The following is a 19,307-nucleotide window of genomic DNA, read 5'->3' as shown; positions in this document are numbered from 1 at the left end:
AAAACAATGACTGCACGCGAGCCATGTAATGATTAAAGGTGTAATGAAAAAGGGAAATTCCCAATCTACAGAAATAACAGGTCCAATCAAAGATCTGTTTGTGTGAAGAAACAAATTATATACTATATCGAACATAGGGCGTTATAATAATTATATGTATATGCGGAGGATAATGGGGGGGGGGGGGAATATAAAAAGCATTTAAAGAGGCACCAAAATGATACTGAATATTATGACACCAAGCCAACTACATCGAACATTAGGGCGTTATTGCAATATCACATCCCTTTAATAAGTGACATACATTGCCAATTACGCATAAAATGTCACAGTGTTCATTATTATAGTTCGGTATACAAACATCAAAGGCTGGCATTTTGTACTCCTCTGGTACTTAATCAAATGAAAAGCATACATTATTTATTCTACAACAACTAGTAGATGATTATAGTGATTATGATAATTTAACAAACTGTGAACAAAATCGTGGACAAACTATAACAATCAACCATTTTGAATGTACCAACACGCTTTCCTATTCACAGCAGCAGGTGCAGTAAAATATTAAAGTGTAACATAAAATTATGTCAAAAAAGTAAAATCTATTGCAAACTCAGAAATCATTTTTAGAATTCTCTGAAAACCAGACAGTATAATTTACAGATGAACACATTTCTGCATAACAGAAGGTGATATTAAAAAAAAATATGAATTTTAAAAAAAAGGTAGAAAATGACAATTATTTTATTATCATGTATGAAAAATCCAAAAATACCACCACTTCCATTCATTCATCTTTGGATTTTTCATACATGATAATAAAATAATTGTAATTTTCTACCCTTTTTTAAAATTCATATTTTTTAAAGAACAAAAGGAAAAATAGAAGTACTACATAATATAAAAGTACTTTTATAGCAACAGCATCAACTACTATAAAAGAGAGGTGGATCCAGCATTATAGATTTAATAGGTGGGGAATAAATATTTCATAAATGATAAAATGATCCATCAGGTTGCAGAAAAACAAAAATAGTCATTATTTTATTAAATTAAAAACATGGCTGTTAAATTTTAGGTTGTGAGAGAGGTAAAGCCTGTTTAGCTTCCACCTAAATCCGCACCTGTAAAATACTATAGAACAGTACTGTTAGAGAATTTCGAGGAGGGAGAAGAAAGTAAAAAGGAAAGTTATAAAAAAAGTTATAGATATTGGGAGAATTAAAGAGAAATCTAACCTAAAGCTCTGTCTATACTATCAAACTAGTATGACAAAAAAGTGTGATGTGCCCATATATGGTAGTGATATGACATCATCGTGTCTAAATATGACCACATCTCATTTGTTTTTGTCACATAAAGACAGCGCTTAAATAACTGAAACATGTAGTACATTAAGTACCAAAGGAAATGCATTAAAACAAAAAGATTATATATTATAAGATTATGTCCAATTTGTTCTCATTATGCAAAACAGGAACTTTATATTTATATAAAAAAAACAATAATTACCTGAATCATAACATTAACAGTTACTATCCAAAGGCAGATTACATAAAGTTTTATGAGACTTGACAATTCTAAAAATAGATCAGCTTTTTTAATTTATTTCTTGTAGAAACTAATATAGATCTACATGTGTGGACCAATATACAGTACAATGGATCTACAACGATTCAATAAATAAATGTTTAAATTCAAAAGGTTAAAAAACTCTAGTTTCTATTCAACATTCTAATTGGAAAAGAAAAACCGTACATTGTAATTAAGGAATAAATTTCTCATTCTATACAAAATAATGTATTTTAAACGAGAAACAACTTTTTCTAGGCCAGCTAATTAGAGAAAAACAAGAATTCCTGAAAAAGTGAATGTATCTTGCCAATATATTATTGTATATCTCAAGTGTGTATGTAAAGTCTGGTGACATAGGCCTATTGTCCAGCCTGGACATTTAACTGTTGATCCAGTATATACATATATATGTACATGATGGTGGGAGTTTACTGAAAGTTGAAGTCGAAATTTAGATTAAGAGTTATGTTGTAGTAAAGGAATCACCTTTTTAAGTGAATCAAATAAAGAAAAGGAAAAGAATTCTTCTAAATGCCAGAAAAACTCTGATTGATACACTTGATTGATACACTACCGATAGATCAGGATAAACAGTAAAGAATACTTGGTACAATATTTAAAGAGATGGCAATACAAATGAAATTTGAAGAAGTTACAAAATATTGACGAGAGGGAGACAAGGGGGAGACGATAAGGAGACCAGAGGGAGCTCAGAGGTAGACCAAAGGTAGGTGTGAGGGAGACGAGGAGAGGCAAGGGGGATGTAAGGAGATGAGAAGAGGAAGATAGAATGGCAAGAGGATGGCAAGAGGGTAGCAAGTAGGTGGCGACAGGGTGGCGACAGGGTGGCGACAGGCTGAGGAGAGGATAATAAGATGGTAGATGGAAGAAAGGATAGATAGTTTGATAAAAGTCTCTACTGGCAATGTATAGAACAAATGCTTTTATCTAATTTATTCACTGTATTATGTAAACTGTACATAATTATTGAAAGTGCAAGTACTGTTAGTAGTCTAAGGAAGAAGTAAACACTAGTACATTGCATATATGCATGCATAAATATAACATGGACATTATGCAAACTAAACAACACTGCCATTTGCATTCAACCAATGACTGACTTTACGAGACTCAGAACATTGTATGATCCCAAGGTAACCACAATCAAGTAAGTATGTACTAAAATATACACCAAATAAAGATAACATGACAACTTGTACAATTCCCAAATCAGTCACATTACTGTAATAACTTCATTTGCTATAGCGACAGCTGCTAATTTGCCGTATGAATGTTGCTATGGTTTAAATACTATCCATGTAACTTCAAGACGGTGAAAAGCTTTCAGCTATATGTGGCCCACATATAAAAAATACAAAGTGGATAGGACATACCAGTAATAGTGTTTAATAGAAAGACCACATAAATAATAAGTATAAATTGATCTCTTTTAGTAAATTTATTCATTTGATGCCTACAATTTTTTTTTTTTTTTTAATTTGGATACTACCAAACATGAAATAATATAATAGAAAAAGGACAGCTGGGCATGGGCTAAATAATTTTGAAATATTAATAATGATATATACCGATTGAAACAAATAATTTAAACAATATTTGGATATAAATTTTGTAATCCGGTCAATTAAAAACCAAAGCTCAATAGGTGGAAATTAGATATGATATTAATTCAAACGCTTCAATAACATAAAAAATAGGTCAAATGAAATTGCTCTAATTTTTTATTTTGCCAGCAAATAGTTTTACAATTTCAATGCAAATCAAACGTTTTTTTTTAGAAATGTGCACAAAAACGTAAATCTCCCTCGGGATGGCAATGTAATTTGAATTCTTTATAGGAAGATAAATTAAAAACCATCAAATTATTCTGATAATCAGAACCAAAAATTTATGGATGATGAGATGAATCTATCAAAAAAAAATATCCATAACTTAGGTCAGATTTTGTTGCTTATGGAAAACATATAGTTACAATTACAATACTTCTAAACAAATTAAGTTTTAGGTTAAAACTCTTAAAATGAGTTTTTTTTTGTGGTGGCCAGTGGTGGATCCAAGATTTTGAATTAGGAAGAAGGGAGTGAGATGGAGAAATGCAAACAAATGAAAAATTGCTTTGATTAATATCAGTTTCCCAGTAATCATTATTGTGGAATCAATAGCAATAAACAGACATTAACAATATATATGTACTGTATTTATATCTGGACCTTAAATATTTTTATCTGTAATATATGTAGATAATAATTTATTTAACTTTTATCATTTTTTTAGTGTATTATTTTGTTTTAATCATCGTATTACTGTATGTATTTTTTACATTAAATCGGCAATGCATAAACAAAGATTGTACAAATTAGATCAACAAGATGAATGATAATAAACCAATATTTAGAAAGTGTAAACAAGAAAGTCTTCCAATATACCAATTATTTAAAGTTCAATGATTTTCTACAGTCAAATGCAATGTTAAAAGATATAAACAAATTATATGTCAAAAGTGAAGTATAAATTTACAGGTACTAAATCAGTTTGCAAAGTCAATATAATTTAATTACAATAAACTAAACACAAAATGTTTTAATAATATTAAATGCATGGTTTAGAGATTATTCTTTACAATAGACAAACATCGCATTTACAACCAATCAACCAATATTTAAATGTGTTACGTGATCAATTCTGCCTACTAATATATACAAAATGCTAACTTTAGAGAACAGTATAAAATAATAGAAAAGAAATTATGTTACAGTAGGAATAACATGGGAAGACAGAGAACATACACAAATTAGATGTAATGGAAATGGAATTAGACAGGACATGTCAACAGAATAAAGGTGGTCAAAAAGAGAATGGGTACTTGTTGATTTGAAAAGTGTGAATGTAACGATAAAACAAGATGGAGGCTGTTTTTTCAGTAAGTTGTCAATCAATTGTATGCTCATCTAAAGCTAAAAGTCTACACTATCAAACTGTATGTGACAAAAAAATGTCCATATGTGGACATGATGTCATCCAACTACCATATTTGGGCATATCACTACCATATTTGAGACTATCACACTTTTCAGTCAAATAATCATCATTAATCATTAATCAAACAATAAAGATAGCATGAAAGGTGATGGTTGTCAAGGCTATGCGTCTAAACTTTTGCAGTAAATTCGTAAGAAAAGTGTGGGTTTTCAATTGGACAAATAACAGAATGGATGCTCATGGATGGCAAAAAAATGTCCATATGTGTCATCTAACTACCATATTTGGGCATATCACTACCATATTTGGGACCATCACAGCAAGATACAAGATGCAATAATGATAAGATCGATTGTGAAGAATTGGTGTCAGATCTGCTCACAGCCCGAAGAAGATTTTATTTGGCACAAACATGCTGGCTTTCAACAAGCAGTGGACAGATAAAACTATTGAAGATAAAATAGTTCCTAAACAATCATTAGGTTGATAGTACTCTTAAACAAACTTTATGTATTCAATTTGAGAATACAGAACAAATCGTGAGTCAAAACAAAAATTGGAGTGGGTCACAAAAAAGGAAAACTGTAGATCTAACAGCAAACATCTTTAAAATGGAATGTGTGCTTATTTACTATATACATGGTTCAGTGGTTCTAGAGAGCACTCTAAACAAGCCATTTTAGCGTGTCAAATTAGCCCCAGTTGCAGCAACTAGGCTTATTTTAACACGAGATCTAAATTTTATAAACAGTTGATTCGGTTACATCTAGATATTTTATAGTATTAATATCAAAACCCTGCAGTATTATAATGAGACATATGCCATATTTGATTTGCATCCTAATTAACATATGCATTGAATAAGAATATGTCATGTCTTGATAACTGCATACAATTCGTATTTTTTATATAATATTCTAGTGAAGTATTTGTATTTGCAATGAACATATGAGATGCATCATTGACTCAAACAGCTCTGCTTGACAATTCTGCATCGATAGTCATTGGAAAATCTTGGCTACACTAATTATGGTTCGTCTATTTCAAAGATCAGTGATGTTAGAGAGCAACATCGAAATAGTTCAATCAGAAATAGAGATGGAATATCGTGGAAACTAGAATTTCTCAATAATGTCTTCTTCATAAAGGACAAATAATGAATGTTCAATAGGATTTGGATCAATAAACATGAAATTGGTTCTTCATAGGAGACATGGTTTGAATTTGAATTGAGTTTGAAAACTGAATCACCCATAACACCAGGAAGATAAATAATAACTTTTTCCTTGCATGGCATCGATATTACCTAAACTGAAGTAAAAATCAACGACACTAGCAATAGTCATATTAGTTGGTCAAAATAATATGATCAAATAATCCATACAAAGCATATATATCAAATTGGACTGAAGAACTGAGCAGAGGGATTGGGAATTCCTGGGGCTTCCCAGATTTCTGCAAAAAATTTGTAAGAAAAACAATATTGGAAAATAAAATACATGAAAGATCATCTCTCATTCTCCTCATCATCCATTCTCTAAAACAATATCCGTTCACATTTAATTTATTGCTGGAAAAGACCGAAAATGGATCAATTGAAATCGCATATAAATTCAATTGAACCGTGTTATGAACAATCTACGGAGCACAACAACAAACTGCGTAGAAGATGAAGCAAATTGTTACTTGTCATCTCCATTCTAGTGTAAAACATTTTAATTTCCTTTTATCGGGATACTGTAGCACTGGTACTCATGTTGACAGTAATGGGTCTATAGTAGGTAGATGATGATGACAATCAACCTAAAGTCTTGTCTACACTCTCAAACTTTATGTGACAAAAAATGTGGTCTGCCCACATATGGACATGATGATGTCATATCACTACCATATTTGGGCATATCACTACCATATTTGGGCACATCTCAAACTAGTGATAGTGTAGACAGAGATGAAGGGGCTAGGATATTGTGACTAGTGAATATAGGCCTACATGAGAAGGGGTGGCCTAGAATCTCTCAGAAACGTTTCTGCCGTGGACGATGGGAATGTCTGTGATTTTTAAATGTTGTTTTATGGATACAGTATTTCAGCATCAAATATTGGATCAATTCTTGTGAAGATAAAATATAAACTGGTATCTACTGTATGGTTTACTTTGAACTTCTACCTGCCTACAGTAGAGTAGATATCAGCAAATAAACTAAGTAGTTTTACAGAATGTGTCTTTAACAACGATAGAGCAGGACTACCTCCTTTGAACAAGATCAAATATTTACACAGTAAAGTCATAAACACAGTGCCCTTTTGTGTTCACTTTTCTTTGCAGAAACAGAAAACTGTTATGCTTTAGTAAACATAGCATAGTATGTGACTCTTATATGTTCAGAAATAAATGTGAAAATAGTGAATATTTTATATAAATGAAGCTCTGTCTACACTACTGCATCAAATTAGTTTGACAAAAAAAGTGTAATGTGCCCAAATATTGTAGTGATATGATGTCATCGTGTCCATATAGAGGCACATCACATTTTTTTGTCACATAAAGTTTGATAGTGTAGACAAGGCTTTAGAATCGTTCAATGGCACGTTATAAAATTAATTTCACGACGTTAGCTGATTAAGGTCGTCCTTTGTCGGCTGGATGACAAAGGTTTGCTAGTCTTTTAACCTTAACGACTTTAATATCGAAACACACCAATTGGCAATAACTTACATTGAAGGATCAAGTTACCAACTTTAATTTTCTTTAAATTTTTGTAATTAGTACATTAATGATAACGATACTTATTCCATATGCATTCGGCCAATTTGACCAACAACGTGGCGTTATTTTATATTCCAATATTTTCATTACTGCTTTAAAATTAGATGTAATTTAGGTTGTTAGCGGTGGGAAGTAAAGGTCGAGTAAAACTGACCTGCGAAAACGATTGACCTAGTTTTGAAATAATGTTGGCTTAAAGTCTTCTAGCGTAAAATAACGAGAGAAGTCTACCATTTACATTCAAGATCAATTTATGGTTATGTAGTTTTAAACATACCATTATTTTTGCGTTTTACCTTTACATTGAATATATTTACTGACCATAAAAAATATCAAACAAAACTAAATTTGTTGATTAAAATATTAATATAATCATGTATATTACACAAAACAGATTGTGGTTGTAATACAGTACAATTATTACTTATTATTACCTCCGCCAAGGAGGTTATGTTTTCACCCCTGTATGTTTGTGTGTGTGTGTGTCTGTGAACAGCCTGGAGGCCACAGTTTTTATCCGATTCTCACCAAATTTGGCAACAATGATCTATGCCCCAAAAGCTCGAACGAGTTCGAATTTGAGGGGAAAAGGTCATAGGTCAAGGTCACAACTAACAAAAAACTATTTTACTGCCTAGAGACCACAGTTTTTATCCGATTCTCACCAAACTTAGCCACAATGATCAATGACACATCATATAATTGTGGTTAAATGTTGAAGGGTCAGGGTCAAAGATCAAGGTCCACAAAAAACAAAACAAAAAAGAAATAAAAAAATAATTAAAAAAAAAAACCTCAGTGGGACTTGAACCAGCAATCTCAACTGTGAGAGGCTGGATACATAACCATTACACCACACTGTCATCCACAACTTTGTAGTGTGCAGTTAACATATTGACACTTAGAACTAATAAAAAAAAATGTAAAAAAAAAATATTCAGGGGGAATTTTATGTAGGGGAATTTTACAGTAGGCGGAGGTTTGTACTCTCAGAGTACCCTCTAGTTACTATTACTATAGAGTGGGATTTTATATCGGTATGGGTACTGTAGCCACTTCACCTTAATATTACAGAATAGTTTTCTCGTTGTCAGTTTATTGATGGGGAATACTTTTATAGGTATATTATTATCATTATTTCCAAGTAATTAATAATAAGTAATACCAATATTTGAAGACATTTTTTAACAGAAACAGAAAAACAATAATAAATTTATGTTTAAGATATTAAACATGTCTTCTAAATTCTTTACATATTTGCAAGCGATCTATATTATGAATGTTACAATCAATTAATATGCATACAAATATGAATAATTAATCAACAGAAGATTTTTATCAAGTTTTCCTGCATTATAGATAGCTACCACAAATGACATTTGAATAAGAATATTAACGATCACATAATATGCAAAAACATGCATATAATCAATTAACATATTCTGTTGCTGTATTTTTTTATAATTTGTAAAGTACAGTGTTGTATAGAACATAGTTTTCCTGCAGTTTGTGGTCCATGGGCTTTTGTATTGTATTGTTTTATTATGTAATTATGTATGAGGTTTGTATGTAATACTGTATATGTACATTTGATTCTTGAATAAAGAATAAATGAAATGAATGAATTATGGATACTGTACAACATCTACCAAACATGAATAAGAATATTAACGATTACTTAATATGCAAAAGCATGCATAATCAATTAACATATTGTGTTGCTGTATTTTTTTATAATTTGTAAAGTACAATGTTGTATATTTTTTAAGCAAATTTCTGAATGCTATTAACTCAATAGATAAAAGCAGTGAGTAGGCTCAGCAATTATTAAGACATGTTAAATTACGTTTGATTACAAACGGTACAATTTTATCCACAGCTTGTTCAGTGAAGGTGATATGTTTGCATCTAATTATGCATATGAAAACAGAGATATATTTGAAATTAATGAACATAGTGATAAGGTGATCATTTTAAAACCTTATAGACAGTTATCACTATTGTTGATGGAATTCCTGCTTTTCCTCCTCCTCCAAAAATAATATTAATTTTCATCTTCATTTAATTAAATTCTTGTCCATCTTACTATTAACTAAACAAAAATTACTAATTTTCATCCACTCATTAAAGGTAGACATTTTGGATATCTAATGATATGTACATGTACCTGTAAGGCATGTACAGTTAGAAGATATGTTTATAATGGAACATGGGGTGCAACTTTCTTTATCCTCAACCAACAGTGTTTGTCCTACTACAAATTAACAACACAATAAAAACCATAAAATGTTTTCATCATACACACCACCATTCCCACCTCCCAATCCAATTGTAATTACATTACTTGTCTTAAAAGGTATAAAACATAAGGCAAATCAGAAACACATGTATTGATGAATAAGGTGGAGAAACAGAGTTTATCTTAGGTTTTCATGAACCTTGGGTATTTCAACCAGAATGCTATTGCTTCTCTCGGGCAACTACAAATTTAGCAAAATCTATTGTTTATACCAGAATGTGAATTTTACACTGTCGAACAGTGCCACATTATAGTAGTGACTTTACGAAACAGCACGGTATGGGGAGGACGACGGAGATTCTGTGTTCGCTAGAGCGTAAAATCATAAACAGACGACATAGCCGTATTATCTAGCATAAACACCATAGGACAGTATGTAACCAGAAATAGTCCTGAGCAAATTATATCGTCTTTTGCTCACAATGTTTTACATTTAAACTGATAACACCTTGTATTTCTGATTATATTTTATTGAATTTGTATTTATTTATATGAATAAATAATACTTCTTATGTGAATAAAGATCTTGAATAATAATTTGGATATAAAATCCATAAACTACTAAAAATTTAAATAAAGATATAAATATCATTCATTTTCTGTATAAATTAATGAATTTAATAATTTCATATTTATGCACAATATTCTTTTAAATATCGATATTTCTGTTGCTATGCAGAAAAAATAACGGCAAAACCTTTGCAACCATTAATTAATCATCATCAATTAAATACCTATTATTAGCTAGGATTACAAGAGGCAATTTGTAATATTATCATATCAATAATTTTAATTTATTAATAACTCAATTATTATTGATGGAGGTTATAAATCAACCTATTAAGATATTCGTTGGAATTAACAGGACAAATCTCCAATTATCAAAATGAACAATATTTAATAGTGCAATAGGAATGGGTTGTGCTATACATGATAGATACGACAATATGCTTATAATTATTGAATAAATTTTAGTTAGAGGATAGCTGCCATTGTATGACAGCCATGTTGTCCAGAAGACAGGAGGAAATTCGGACCACAGCGAGTGTTTAATCTCTGTCTATACCATCAAACTTTATGCGACAACAAAATGTGATGTGCCCATATATGGACATGATGTCATATCACTACCATATTTGGGCATATCATTACCATATTTGGGCACATCACACTAGTGATGGTGTAGTTCGATAGTGTAGACAGGGCTTTAATGTATAATGTCAAAATAATATTATTATGGAATAGTAGAATCCCTCCTTTGGGAGGGAAGTTCCCACTATTCAGGCAGAACTTCCCATGAAAAAAATGGGGCGCAGGGAAAATATATGCATCAATACTATGAACATAATTAATTATGACCTACTGTATGACCAATAAAGCCTATTAAGGGAACATTTTTATTGGGTCCCAAAGTTGTTCTCTCAATACTGTAATTATATCTTTTGGAAAGTGGACATTGATTACGATGTACCATACCATTCAATAACTGTACAACATGTACAAGGGAATTTTTTCACATGTTTTAGTTGAACTTCTCTGCACTGATTATAAAAGCAAATATTTGCTGAATCATCATACAAACACTTTTTGTCTTGGTATTTAACTAATTTACCCAAGTGTAAGCAATTCTGAAATCTTTACGCATCGAACATTCAGTCCACAAAGAGGTCAAAAGATACTGTACCCTTCAGTATCACAGGTGTCAGTTAGAAATATTATTGTTGATATCAAGTTAGCAGAAAATAAAAATATAATGAAATTAAATATATATTATTAAATGTTAGATTTACGTCATTCAGAGTATTTTTTTTAAATTCAATATATTAAAAATAACTTTGACATTAAACATACCATTATATGTATAAAAGATTGAGAATAAATATAAAATGAAAAATAGTATTTATAAATCACATTATTATAATGTTGATGATTGATTTGATTGCAGGCGAGAAAGCTAAATGTAGTCATGTGACATAGATACGCTAATACCCTAGGTAATGGAATTCAATAATATCTTAGAAACTTCTATTTTCATATCTCTTTATGATGCAGGAATGTCATTTAACATATTTGATCAAAAAAATGTCTTAATACGAACCCGTTCTGAATATTATTCAATTTTACATTAAAATTTAATACTGGTTTATAATAAGCAGTAATTATTAGTGTAACTATAAAATACATTTTTGAAGGAGATGTCAAATAAATAAATGATTATGACAAGGTGTTTTGATAATTTATGCGAGAATGATTTTGAAAATAATAAACATTTATGGTTATTGAATTTCTTGATAATTATGCAAATTTGTTCTTAATATTATAGGCACTATGGGGACCTAATCCTACTACAGTAATAATACTGCGTTGTGTGGTGTGTGCATGTCTGGTGCCCATTGTGTTTATTAGGAGAGAATTCTTGTGGGGCCTACTGTATTATGTAACATGGTATCAAATAATAGGTGAAAGGTCACCATATAAAGAGGGGAAACAAAGTTGAATTGAGAAAGTAGGCATACGTTAAATAAATGTCAATTTAATTGACATTTAGCGTATGTATGTACAGTAATACGTGTAGCATACAGTATGCAATAAATAAAGTGAAGAATCTGGTATCTATTTGTAATAAAAATGGTAGCATTTAATTTGTAGAACTGTCAAAACAACAACATACAGCTGTCAGTCACTAGGCAGACGATCAAGTCGACAGTCACACACAGGCTAAATAATTCGCGAGAGAAAACCTTAATTATTAGCCCTGAAAATGAAAACCAAATAATACAATTCTAAAAATACGAAGTCTGATATCTGAAAATTAAGTAAATACTATGCTGAATTGTAAATATCTGTCGACCATTACAGAGAGCAGTATATAAATTAATTGCAACTTAATAGCGGTCGCCATAGAAAGTTATCGATTTGATGGAGCGAGAGTACTGACGATGATGCCTAGAAATGCCGGGTAGGATTACTTACTTACCGTCTACTCCTTGCTCTCCCTCTTCCGCTCCCTTCTTCTTCTTCTTGTTTTTCTTCAGAGCCGCTCCCACTGGAAAACAAAATAACCAACAATAATCAGTAAATATGATATCTAAAACCCAAAACATCACAAATAACGTAGGCTTACTTACTCATTGATTATAATAATACTCCCTCTTCTTGAGCTTACTCCAGCAGGTAAGAAGTGCTTATAATATTTTAACTGTCGCGCAAATGCAAACCCTACAGCGCCCTCTCTTGGATATCAACTTTCTAATAATGATAATATCATAATGTACATACAGTACTGTAATTTGAGCAATAGGCCTACGTAAAAATGTTTAACAGGTTTTTTTTGTTCTGTTTTTTTATTCCATTTAAAAAAAGGTTTAATAGTTACTGAGATTATGAAGTAACTTTTGAATGCATAAATCACAGTTAGGATATTTTTACTGTAGCCCGGCCCATCTCAACTCATCTAAAACAAAATATAGGCCTACTGTCAAATTAAACCAAATAAATAAAATAGCAGCGCATTAATTCGCTGCATCTCTCACACTCTTCTATACTATAGGCACCTTTTCAACAAATATAAAATATATACAAAGAATAAAAAATAATGCTTGTTTGTTTTTATTCTTTTTTACTATTCATTCAATCGCATAGGACTCGGAGGCCTATAAAATTCACGAACAAAATGATGCCTGTATTTTCTTCGAGTGTGTGTGTTGTGGTTGTGTAATCAATTGTATGGCTAATTTCTATAGCAAGATAATGTCATTGAAAACGTTTGCCATGACAATTTACAACAAAAATGAATGTCATCGATTTATGGATTTGATTATAATTCTCGGACCATAACTACTTGCTCACTAAACTATAGAGGGCGATAGAACACAATATGGTATCTTTTGTTACTTTAATGTTAATGTACATTCCAAAGATTTTATACAAGTATTTATAGTATTTATTTACATTGTGTTAATACGATCAATAATTAATAGATTATCATATTTGACGTGGACAACTTGTAAACAGTAGATATATATTGACAGCAATATGAAGATAATTAAAATAAAGACGATTATGATAATTATTGGTGATAGGCCTACCGATGTGATGATACGAGAAAGATAATGGGCAGGGATGAGGATATTTAGGATGGGATGATAATGTTATTTACGTGATGATTGTGGTGGCGGTGTGTGTGTGTGTTTGTGCAATTTGTTATCGAAAACAAATACTCCATAGTCTGCCAATAGGCAAATTTAGATACTCCTCAAAATAGTCTACAACGCAAAGCATATCTCTAAAGAAATCCCGTCAGTACCTTCATTGACTAAAAATATATTTTCATATAAGCATAGGCCTACAATGTACACTCAACTGTTTACAGTGACATTAGACATGTTAAAAAAAACAGTTTAATTGGCTTTTGCAAATCTAGCAATGAACTTGCCATATTAACACATGTCTATCACGTGCTACAATTAACAGATATCAATCATTATGATAATGATTATGATGTATGTTCATTATAATCATGAATAATAATCATTTTATCGACATAATCATCATATTTATTAGTAAATACTTTAGTATAGGTCAGTCTAAACTAATATAATTCGCAGTACAGTTCATTATTATATATTCAGATTTTCACAAATAAAAAATGCATTTAAATCCGCTTTATACTTTATAAGTTTTAAATAGAATATCATTTTAGTAAACTTTAAAAATTAGATTGAATTCGTCTAATCCTGATATCAAACTGTATTTTATTGTACAGTTTACAGTACTTCATATTTAAACCTATATTAATAGATAATTAGCGGAAAACTGATGGAATTCCATTGTGTTATCAAATCGATTAAGCCTTAATAACTAAATACAAGTTTCGGCACAAAGCATTCAATAAGTCACATTTGTACAAACTATTACATCGCACTCTGTAGTAGAAGCGAACTTCAAATGATAAATAATAAACAACAAAAGAAACGAACCTTGCGTTGCAGCTGCCGCCGCTGCCATCGTCGTACAGTTACCGAATTGTAATTAGCTTACGAAATAAACAAATTTGAGGACTATACACACACGTCTAGCATATCCAAGAGAGTGGGTTAACTGAACGATTTGATATTTTATTATTTTTGTGTAGTTAAGTCTGCTATGAATGATCTATACACAGTGTGTATGCTTTATGCCACGAACGATCGTTTTTCGATCGAATGCAACTGCATTATGCTCAGTGAGTTGTAACCATATATTTTGTGTACACTTGGTTGGTCTCCCAAATTCAATTGTAATATGCTTATATATAGAACCATACGTCGTCAGATCAGTGACAAACACATTTCACGCATGCTTACAAGAGCCTATGATATTTTCATAAACGTTTGCCCGCGCGCGTACATAACGTAGCATTTTTATCAGCATTTGAACGCGCGCGTACAAAAACCATAACGTTTTCTTTATCATATGCACGCGCGCGTACAAGTCATACCATTTATCGTTTTAACGCGCGTGTACAAACCCTGCATTTGAACGCGCGCGTACCAAAGTTGTTAGCAACGTCACCACGAACAAACTATTTCTATTGTAATGGAGAATACATATTTTACTCATGCCACGTGTGGTGGAGAAATATATGACTTGACTTGACCAAAGATTTTTAATCATTTTAATGGCAATTAAAATTGCCTTGAATTAATACAAAACAACTCACCTTCCCTCATATCATTTAATCAAAAGAGTAACCTACAATAATTAAAACGATACGGTAATATACATTTTTACAAGTCGCACTTTGTATAAAAAAAACAAACATTTTATTTACTATCTACATGTGTGAAACTATTTAATACAACCGATTATTTTTAATGGAATCTTCACGATACAACCGAGTGCAAATTGTTAATCAAATATTTCCATTTATTGAGATAGGACATTCATAACAAATGTATCAATAATTGAAGTGTGTGGATATTGACAAATTAATTTACTTCTTTTCACGAAGGACATTCACCGTTAACAAACAGTAGTACATTTTCATAATTTGCCAGAAATTTAAACACAATAATGAGATACGTAGATGGTAGAGATGAAGAATTTGCCTAAACGATCTTCTTCTTGGAAAGGGGATTTTGTATGATGAGAGATGGTGATGGTTGCCTTGGCTTGGTCGAGATGGAGATCTTCTTGCTGAGGGCGATGATATAGGCCTATCTTGGCACGGAAGCCCCAAGTCACTCCACCACTTGTCTGCTCAGCAATGATGGCGTGCTTGCAAGATGTCTGATGGGATTACAGTATATGCAAATGAATGTTTAATTATCGGTTTTCTGAAGTTGCACGAACTATGTGGCGTTATCTTTAACACGTTAACGCCTCGGACGCTTCGGCTGCATTGAGATCTGAGGCGTATTGTTGTGCGTCTGCATTTTCTTCAAGTCATTAATTCTTTTATTTAGTGTTTCTTAAAATAAAGATAATCAATCATGTGAAAAGTATTACTGCTAATAGAAATAAACCCAAGCCATTCAGATTTTGTCTAAACTTGAGTCGCTGTTCCTTACAGTGTGGACACGTGACGAATGTTCTGTGAATGACATCATCGATCTTTCCGGGCCAACACATTATATGGTTGCTTAATAACACTCGAGACAACAATTTCAAATGTTGTCTCACCTAAAAATAAACCAAAAGTACGCTGGCAGGCACAGTTTGTTAAAACATATGATAATGCGTAGCGTCTTTTTTTGAGTAAAATTCAAGGATAGGCTACAACGGGATCTTTTATCACCATGTATCAACTCATCATTTAACTCATTTTAACATTGTGTTTTATAGTACTATATCTCCATATATTTCCAACTAGAAAGGGAGGAAACACGAAACATAGCAATCCAACTTGTCAGATTCAAGCGAATTGAGTAGGCCTATAGTTCGTAAAGCTTGGTTCCCACTAGGACGCAACGTAAGGACGTAAGCGCAACGTAAGTAACTTGACCAATCACAAGCGATGGATCATCTGAACTGTCGCTTGGATTGGTCAATTCGTCGGTTGCGTTGCGCTTACGTTGCGTCCTAGTTAAATACGCAACACAAGGACGTAACGCAACGTAAGTGAGTTGACCAGTCACAAGCGATGGATTATCCGAACTGTCGCTTGGATTGGTCAATATTGGTCGGTTGCGTTGCGCTTACGTCCTTGAGTTGCGTCCTAGTGGGAACAAAGCTTTAACAGACAGAAATTTTGTTTACCGTGTCTAAAATAATTGTTTATTACAATAGAAATACAATTTAAATAGTTTTGTCATGTGTGACTTAAATTACAATTTATAATAATGATTTAGAGTAATAATAATATATCTACTTGAGTAGGCAAGAGTATCTGACGTTTCAAAGCCACTCTAAAATATTAGTCATAATTCCAACTTATTATTTTGTTTTTTAAGAACGTTATTGCTGAGTTGATAGTTAATTTATTTTTTTCCTGAAAATAACGAACGTTTGGCGGCACTTGCGTACAAAATTAAGATACTATGTGAACCTTTCTTAGTAATATTTATTGTTGATTGTTGGTTGATAGTTCGTATCTTGGTTCGATGCGGCTCGTGTCGTGGTTCGATAGTTCGTGGTTCGATAGGTCGTGGTTCGATAGTTCGTGGTTTAATAGTTCGTTAGGATAATTATATAAAATGGAATGTTTGTAAAGCACAGAATAGTATACGAAGAGGTATGAAATCAGTCTAATCTAACATTAAGTTTTTATACGAACACACTGTAACGGTCTCAGCTATCATGGTCAAACAAAATGGCCTAGTAAAACTTACCATGATTTTAGAACTGAATTACGAGCATGGTCTTGAGCACCTGTACTTAGCATATATGCAAATAGGCTGCATACTACGCCACGCTCAAATGTTAATGTTTTACCCGTAAAATAATATTAGTAGGCCTATTTGGTGGGTGGGAGCAGTGTGTTGGACGTTGGATTTATGATCGTGGTTCAAATCCAACGCTCGCCACATTGCTTGTATCCTTAGGCAAGATACTTTACTTACGTTTGCCTTTCTCCACCCACGTGTATAAAATGGGTACCCGGTTAGATCTAGACACAACTTTGCGCTGAATACTAGCTGCATTATGGGATTCCATACGTGTCTGATTCAAAAAATGACTGGGGTAATAATGTTCAGGCGCAACAACATTAGGCGCTATATAAATCCAGGATATTATTATTATTATTTTGGTATCATGGACTTAAATTACCTTACTCTTAATTTAATCACAGGCGATGCTTAATCCGACGATAAACAATAAAACGATATTGTGAAGTCAATAACAGAACTTTAAAAAATCATTATATGTATAATGAATTCAATAATAAATATGAAATGTATGAATACCTATAATTGATTTTGTCTTGTTTTTAATCATTAAACGCACGACGTAATCGATTGGATCGTATAATTTAAAAGCTCCTTTATATAGTCTCTATAGAGATTGTGGAAAATTGTTTATGTTGTTATTTTTCATCGATTTAATAGAAAGAACAACCGTCGTGTAGTGCAATAATATTAACGTTATATGATAAAAACTTGGGTGAGATAGACTATTATTAAACATAATACATAAAAACGCTGTATCAGCGTTTAAACGCGCGCGTACAAAAGTTGTATAATTTTTAGCAGGGTTTGAACGCGCGTACAAAAGCTGTATCACTTTTAGCAGCGTTTTAAAGCGCGCGTACAAAATTTATTTCATCGTCGTTTGAACACGCGCGTACAAAAATGTTATCATTTTCGTCAGTGTTTAAACACGGGCGTGTAAAACGTTGGTTTCACGTTTTTCGTACGCTAAAAAATTCGTGAATTAAAATTAAACTTGACAAAACTGTCACTAGAATATACGGAATAGGTTCCTCATCGATTCAATACATATCGATAAATCAACATGTATGACAATATTCGTAAAACAATTAAATTACATTTGAACTGTGTATCAAAATTCAAATTTCAAGGTCACATGGGATACAGATATAATGTATTGTAGGCCAACATTAAATCACAGTGAAACAAAAATATTGTATTGCAACGAGGACGAGTGTTTATCGTGACGGTAACGCTTATCAACAGAAACCAACATATGATTGACGACGATAAAATGTTGGATATTAGGCCTACTATAAACATTTATATAAATAACTGTTTATATTATTAGCGATTACCGTATCATTAAAAATAATGTTAAATTAAATAAGAAAAGAATCTTACCGTTTGCGGATACATTAGCGTTACTGACCGCCATATCTCAATCGTATACGTCGTATAAAAATTCAACAATATCAATTATTGCAGCTTAAGCTTGTATTATAAAAATCAGTCTTTAACACACCAGTCTAACGAGGAAGTGTGATTGGTGAAACGATTTCAAACTGGGATTTGATTCAAGATGCTCTCGTCACTTTCATTGTCCATGCTCTGTTGTTTGTATCCCCATTGCGCGACGATCGCGATCGATTTTACCCTATTAATGGCCAAGTCACACGCACGTATCGAAGTTCAGGGTCCACGCATCAAAAAATAAAAATTAAAATCAAGCTAAGTCCATTGAATCAACGAACATGGTAATTCAATTGGTCTGATTTGATTATAGATAGATAACATGCGCGTGGATGGAATG

General features: G+C 32.0%; 2 protein-coding genes across 3 annotated transcripts in view; one reads left to right on the top strand and one right to left on the bottom strand.

The window, feature by feature from the left end:
- Window positions 1-14,797, bottom strand: part of LOC144836802 (Kv channel-interacting protein 4-like) — a 141,753-nt gene extending 126,956 nt beyond the window's left edge. The window contains exons 1-2 of one of the 2 annotated variants that reach the window (XM_078691663.1): window positions 14,624-14,797; window positions 12,622-12,690 (exon numbers count right to left, since the gene is read on the bottom strand). In XM_078691663.1, coding sequence (XP_078547789.1) covers window positions 12,622-12,690; window positions 14,624-14,651 — 97 coding nt within the window. In that variant the 5' untranslated portion in view covers window positions 14,652-14,797. Of the gene's footprint in view, window positions 1-12,621; window positions 12,691-12,772; window positions 12,834-14,623 lie in introns of those variants that run through there. The other variant, XM_078691664.1, reaches the window with a different exon arrangement.
- LOC144836813 (uncharacterized) overlaps window positions 1-19,307 on the top strand; it is a 228,227-nt gene that overhangs the window by 163,897 nt on the left and 45,023 nt on the right. The window lies entirely within an intron of this gene.

Source organism: Antedon bifida, chromosome 3, assembly GCF_963402885.1.
Source record: "Antedon bifida chromosome 3, ecAntBifi1.1, whole genome shotgun sequence".
NCBI classification, from domain to species: domain Eukaryota; kingdom Metazoa; phylum Echinodermata; class Crinoidea; order Comatulida; family Antedonidae; genus Antedon; species Antedon bifida.
The sequence above is the reverse complement of the archived record's forward strand: the minus strand, read 5'-3'. Positions and strand labels throughout refer to the sequence as shown.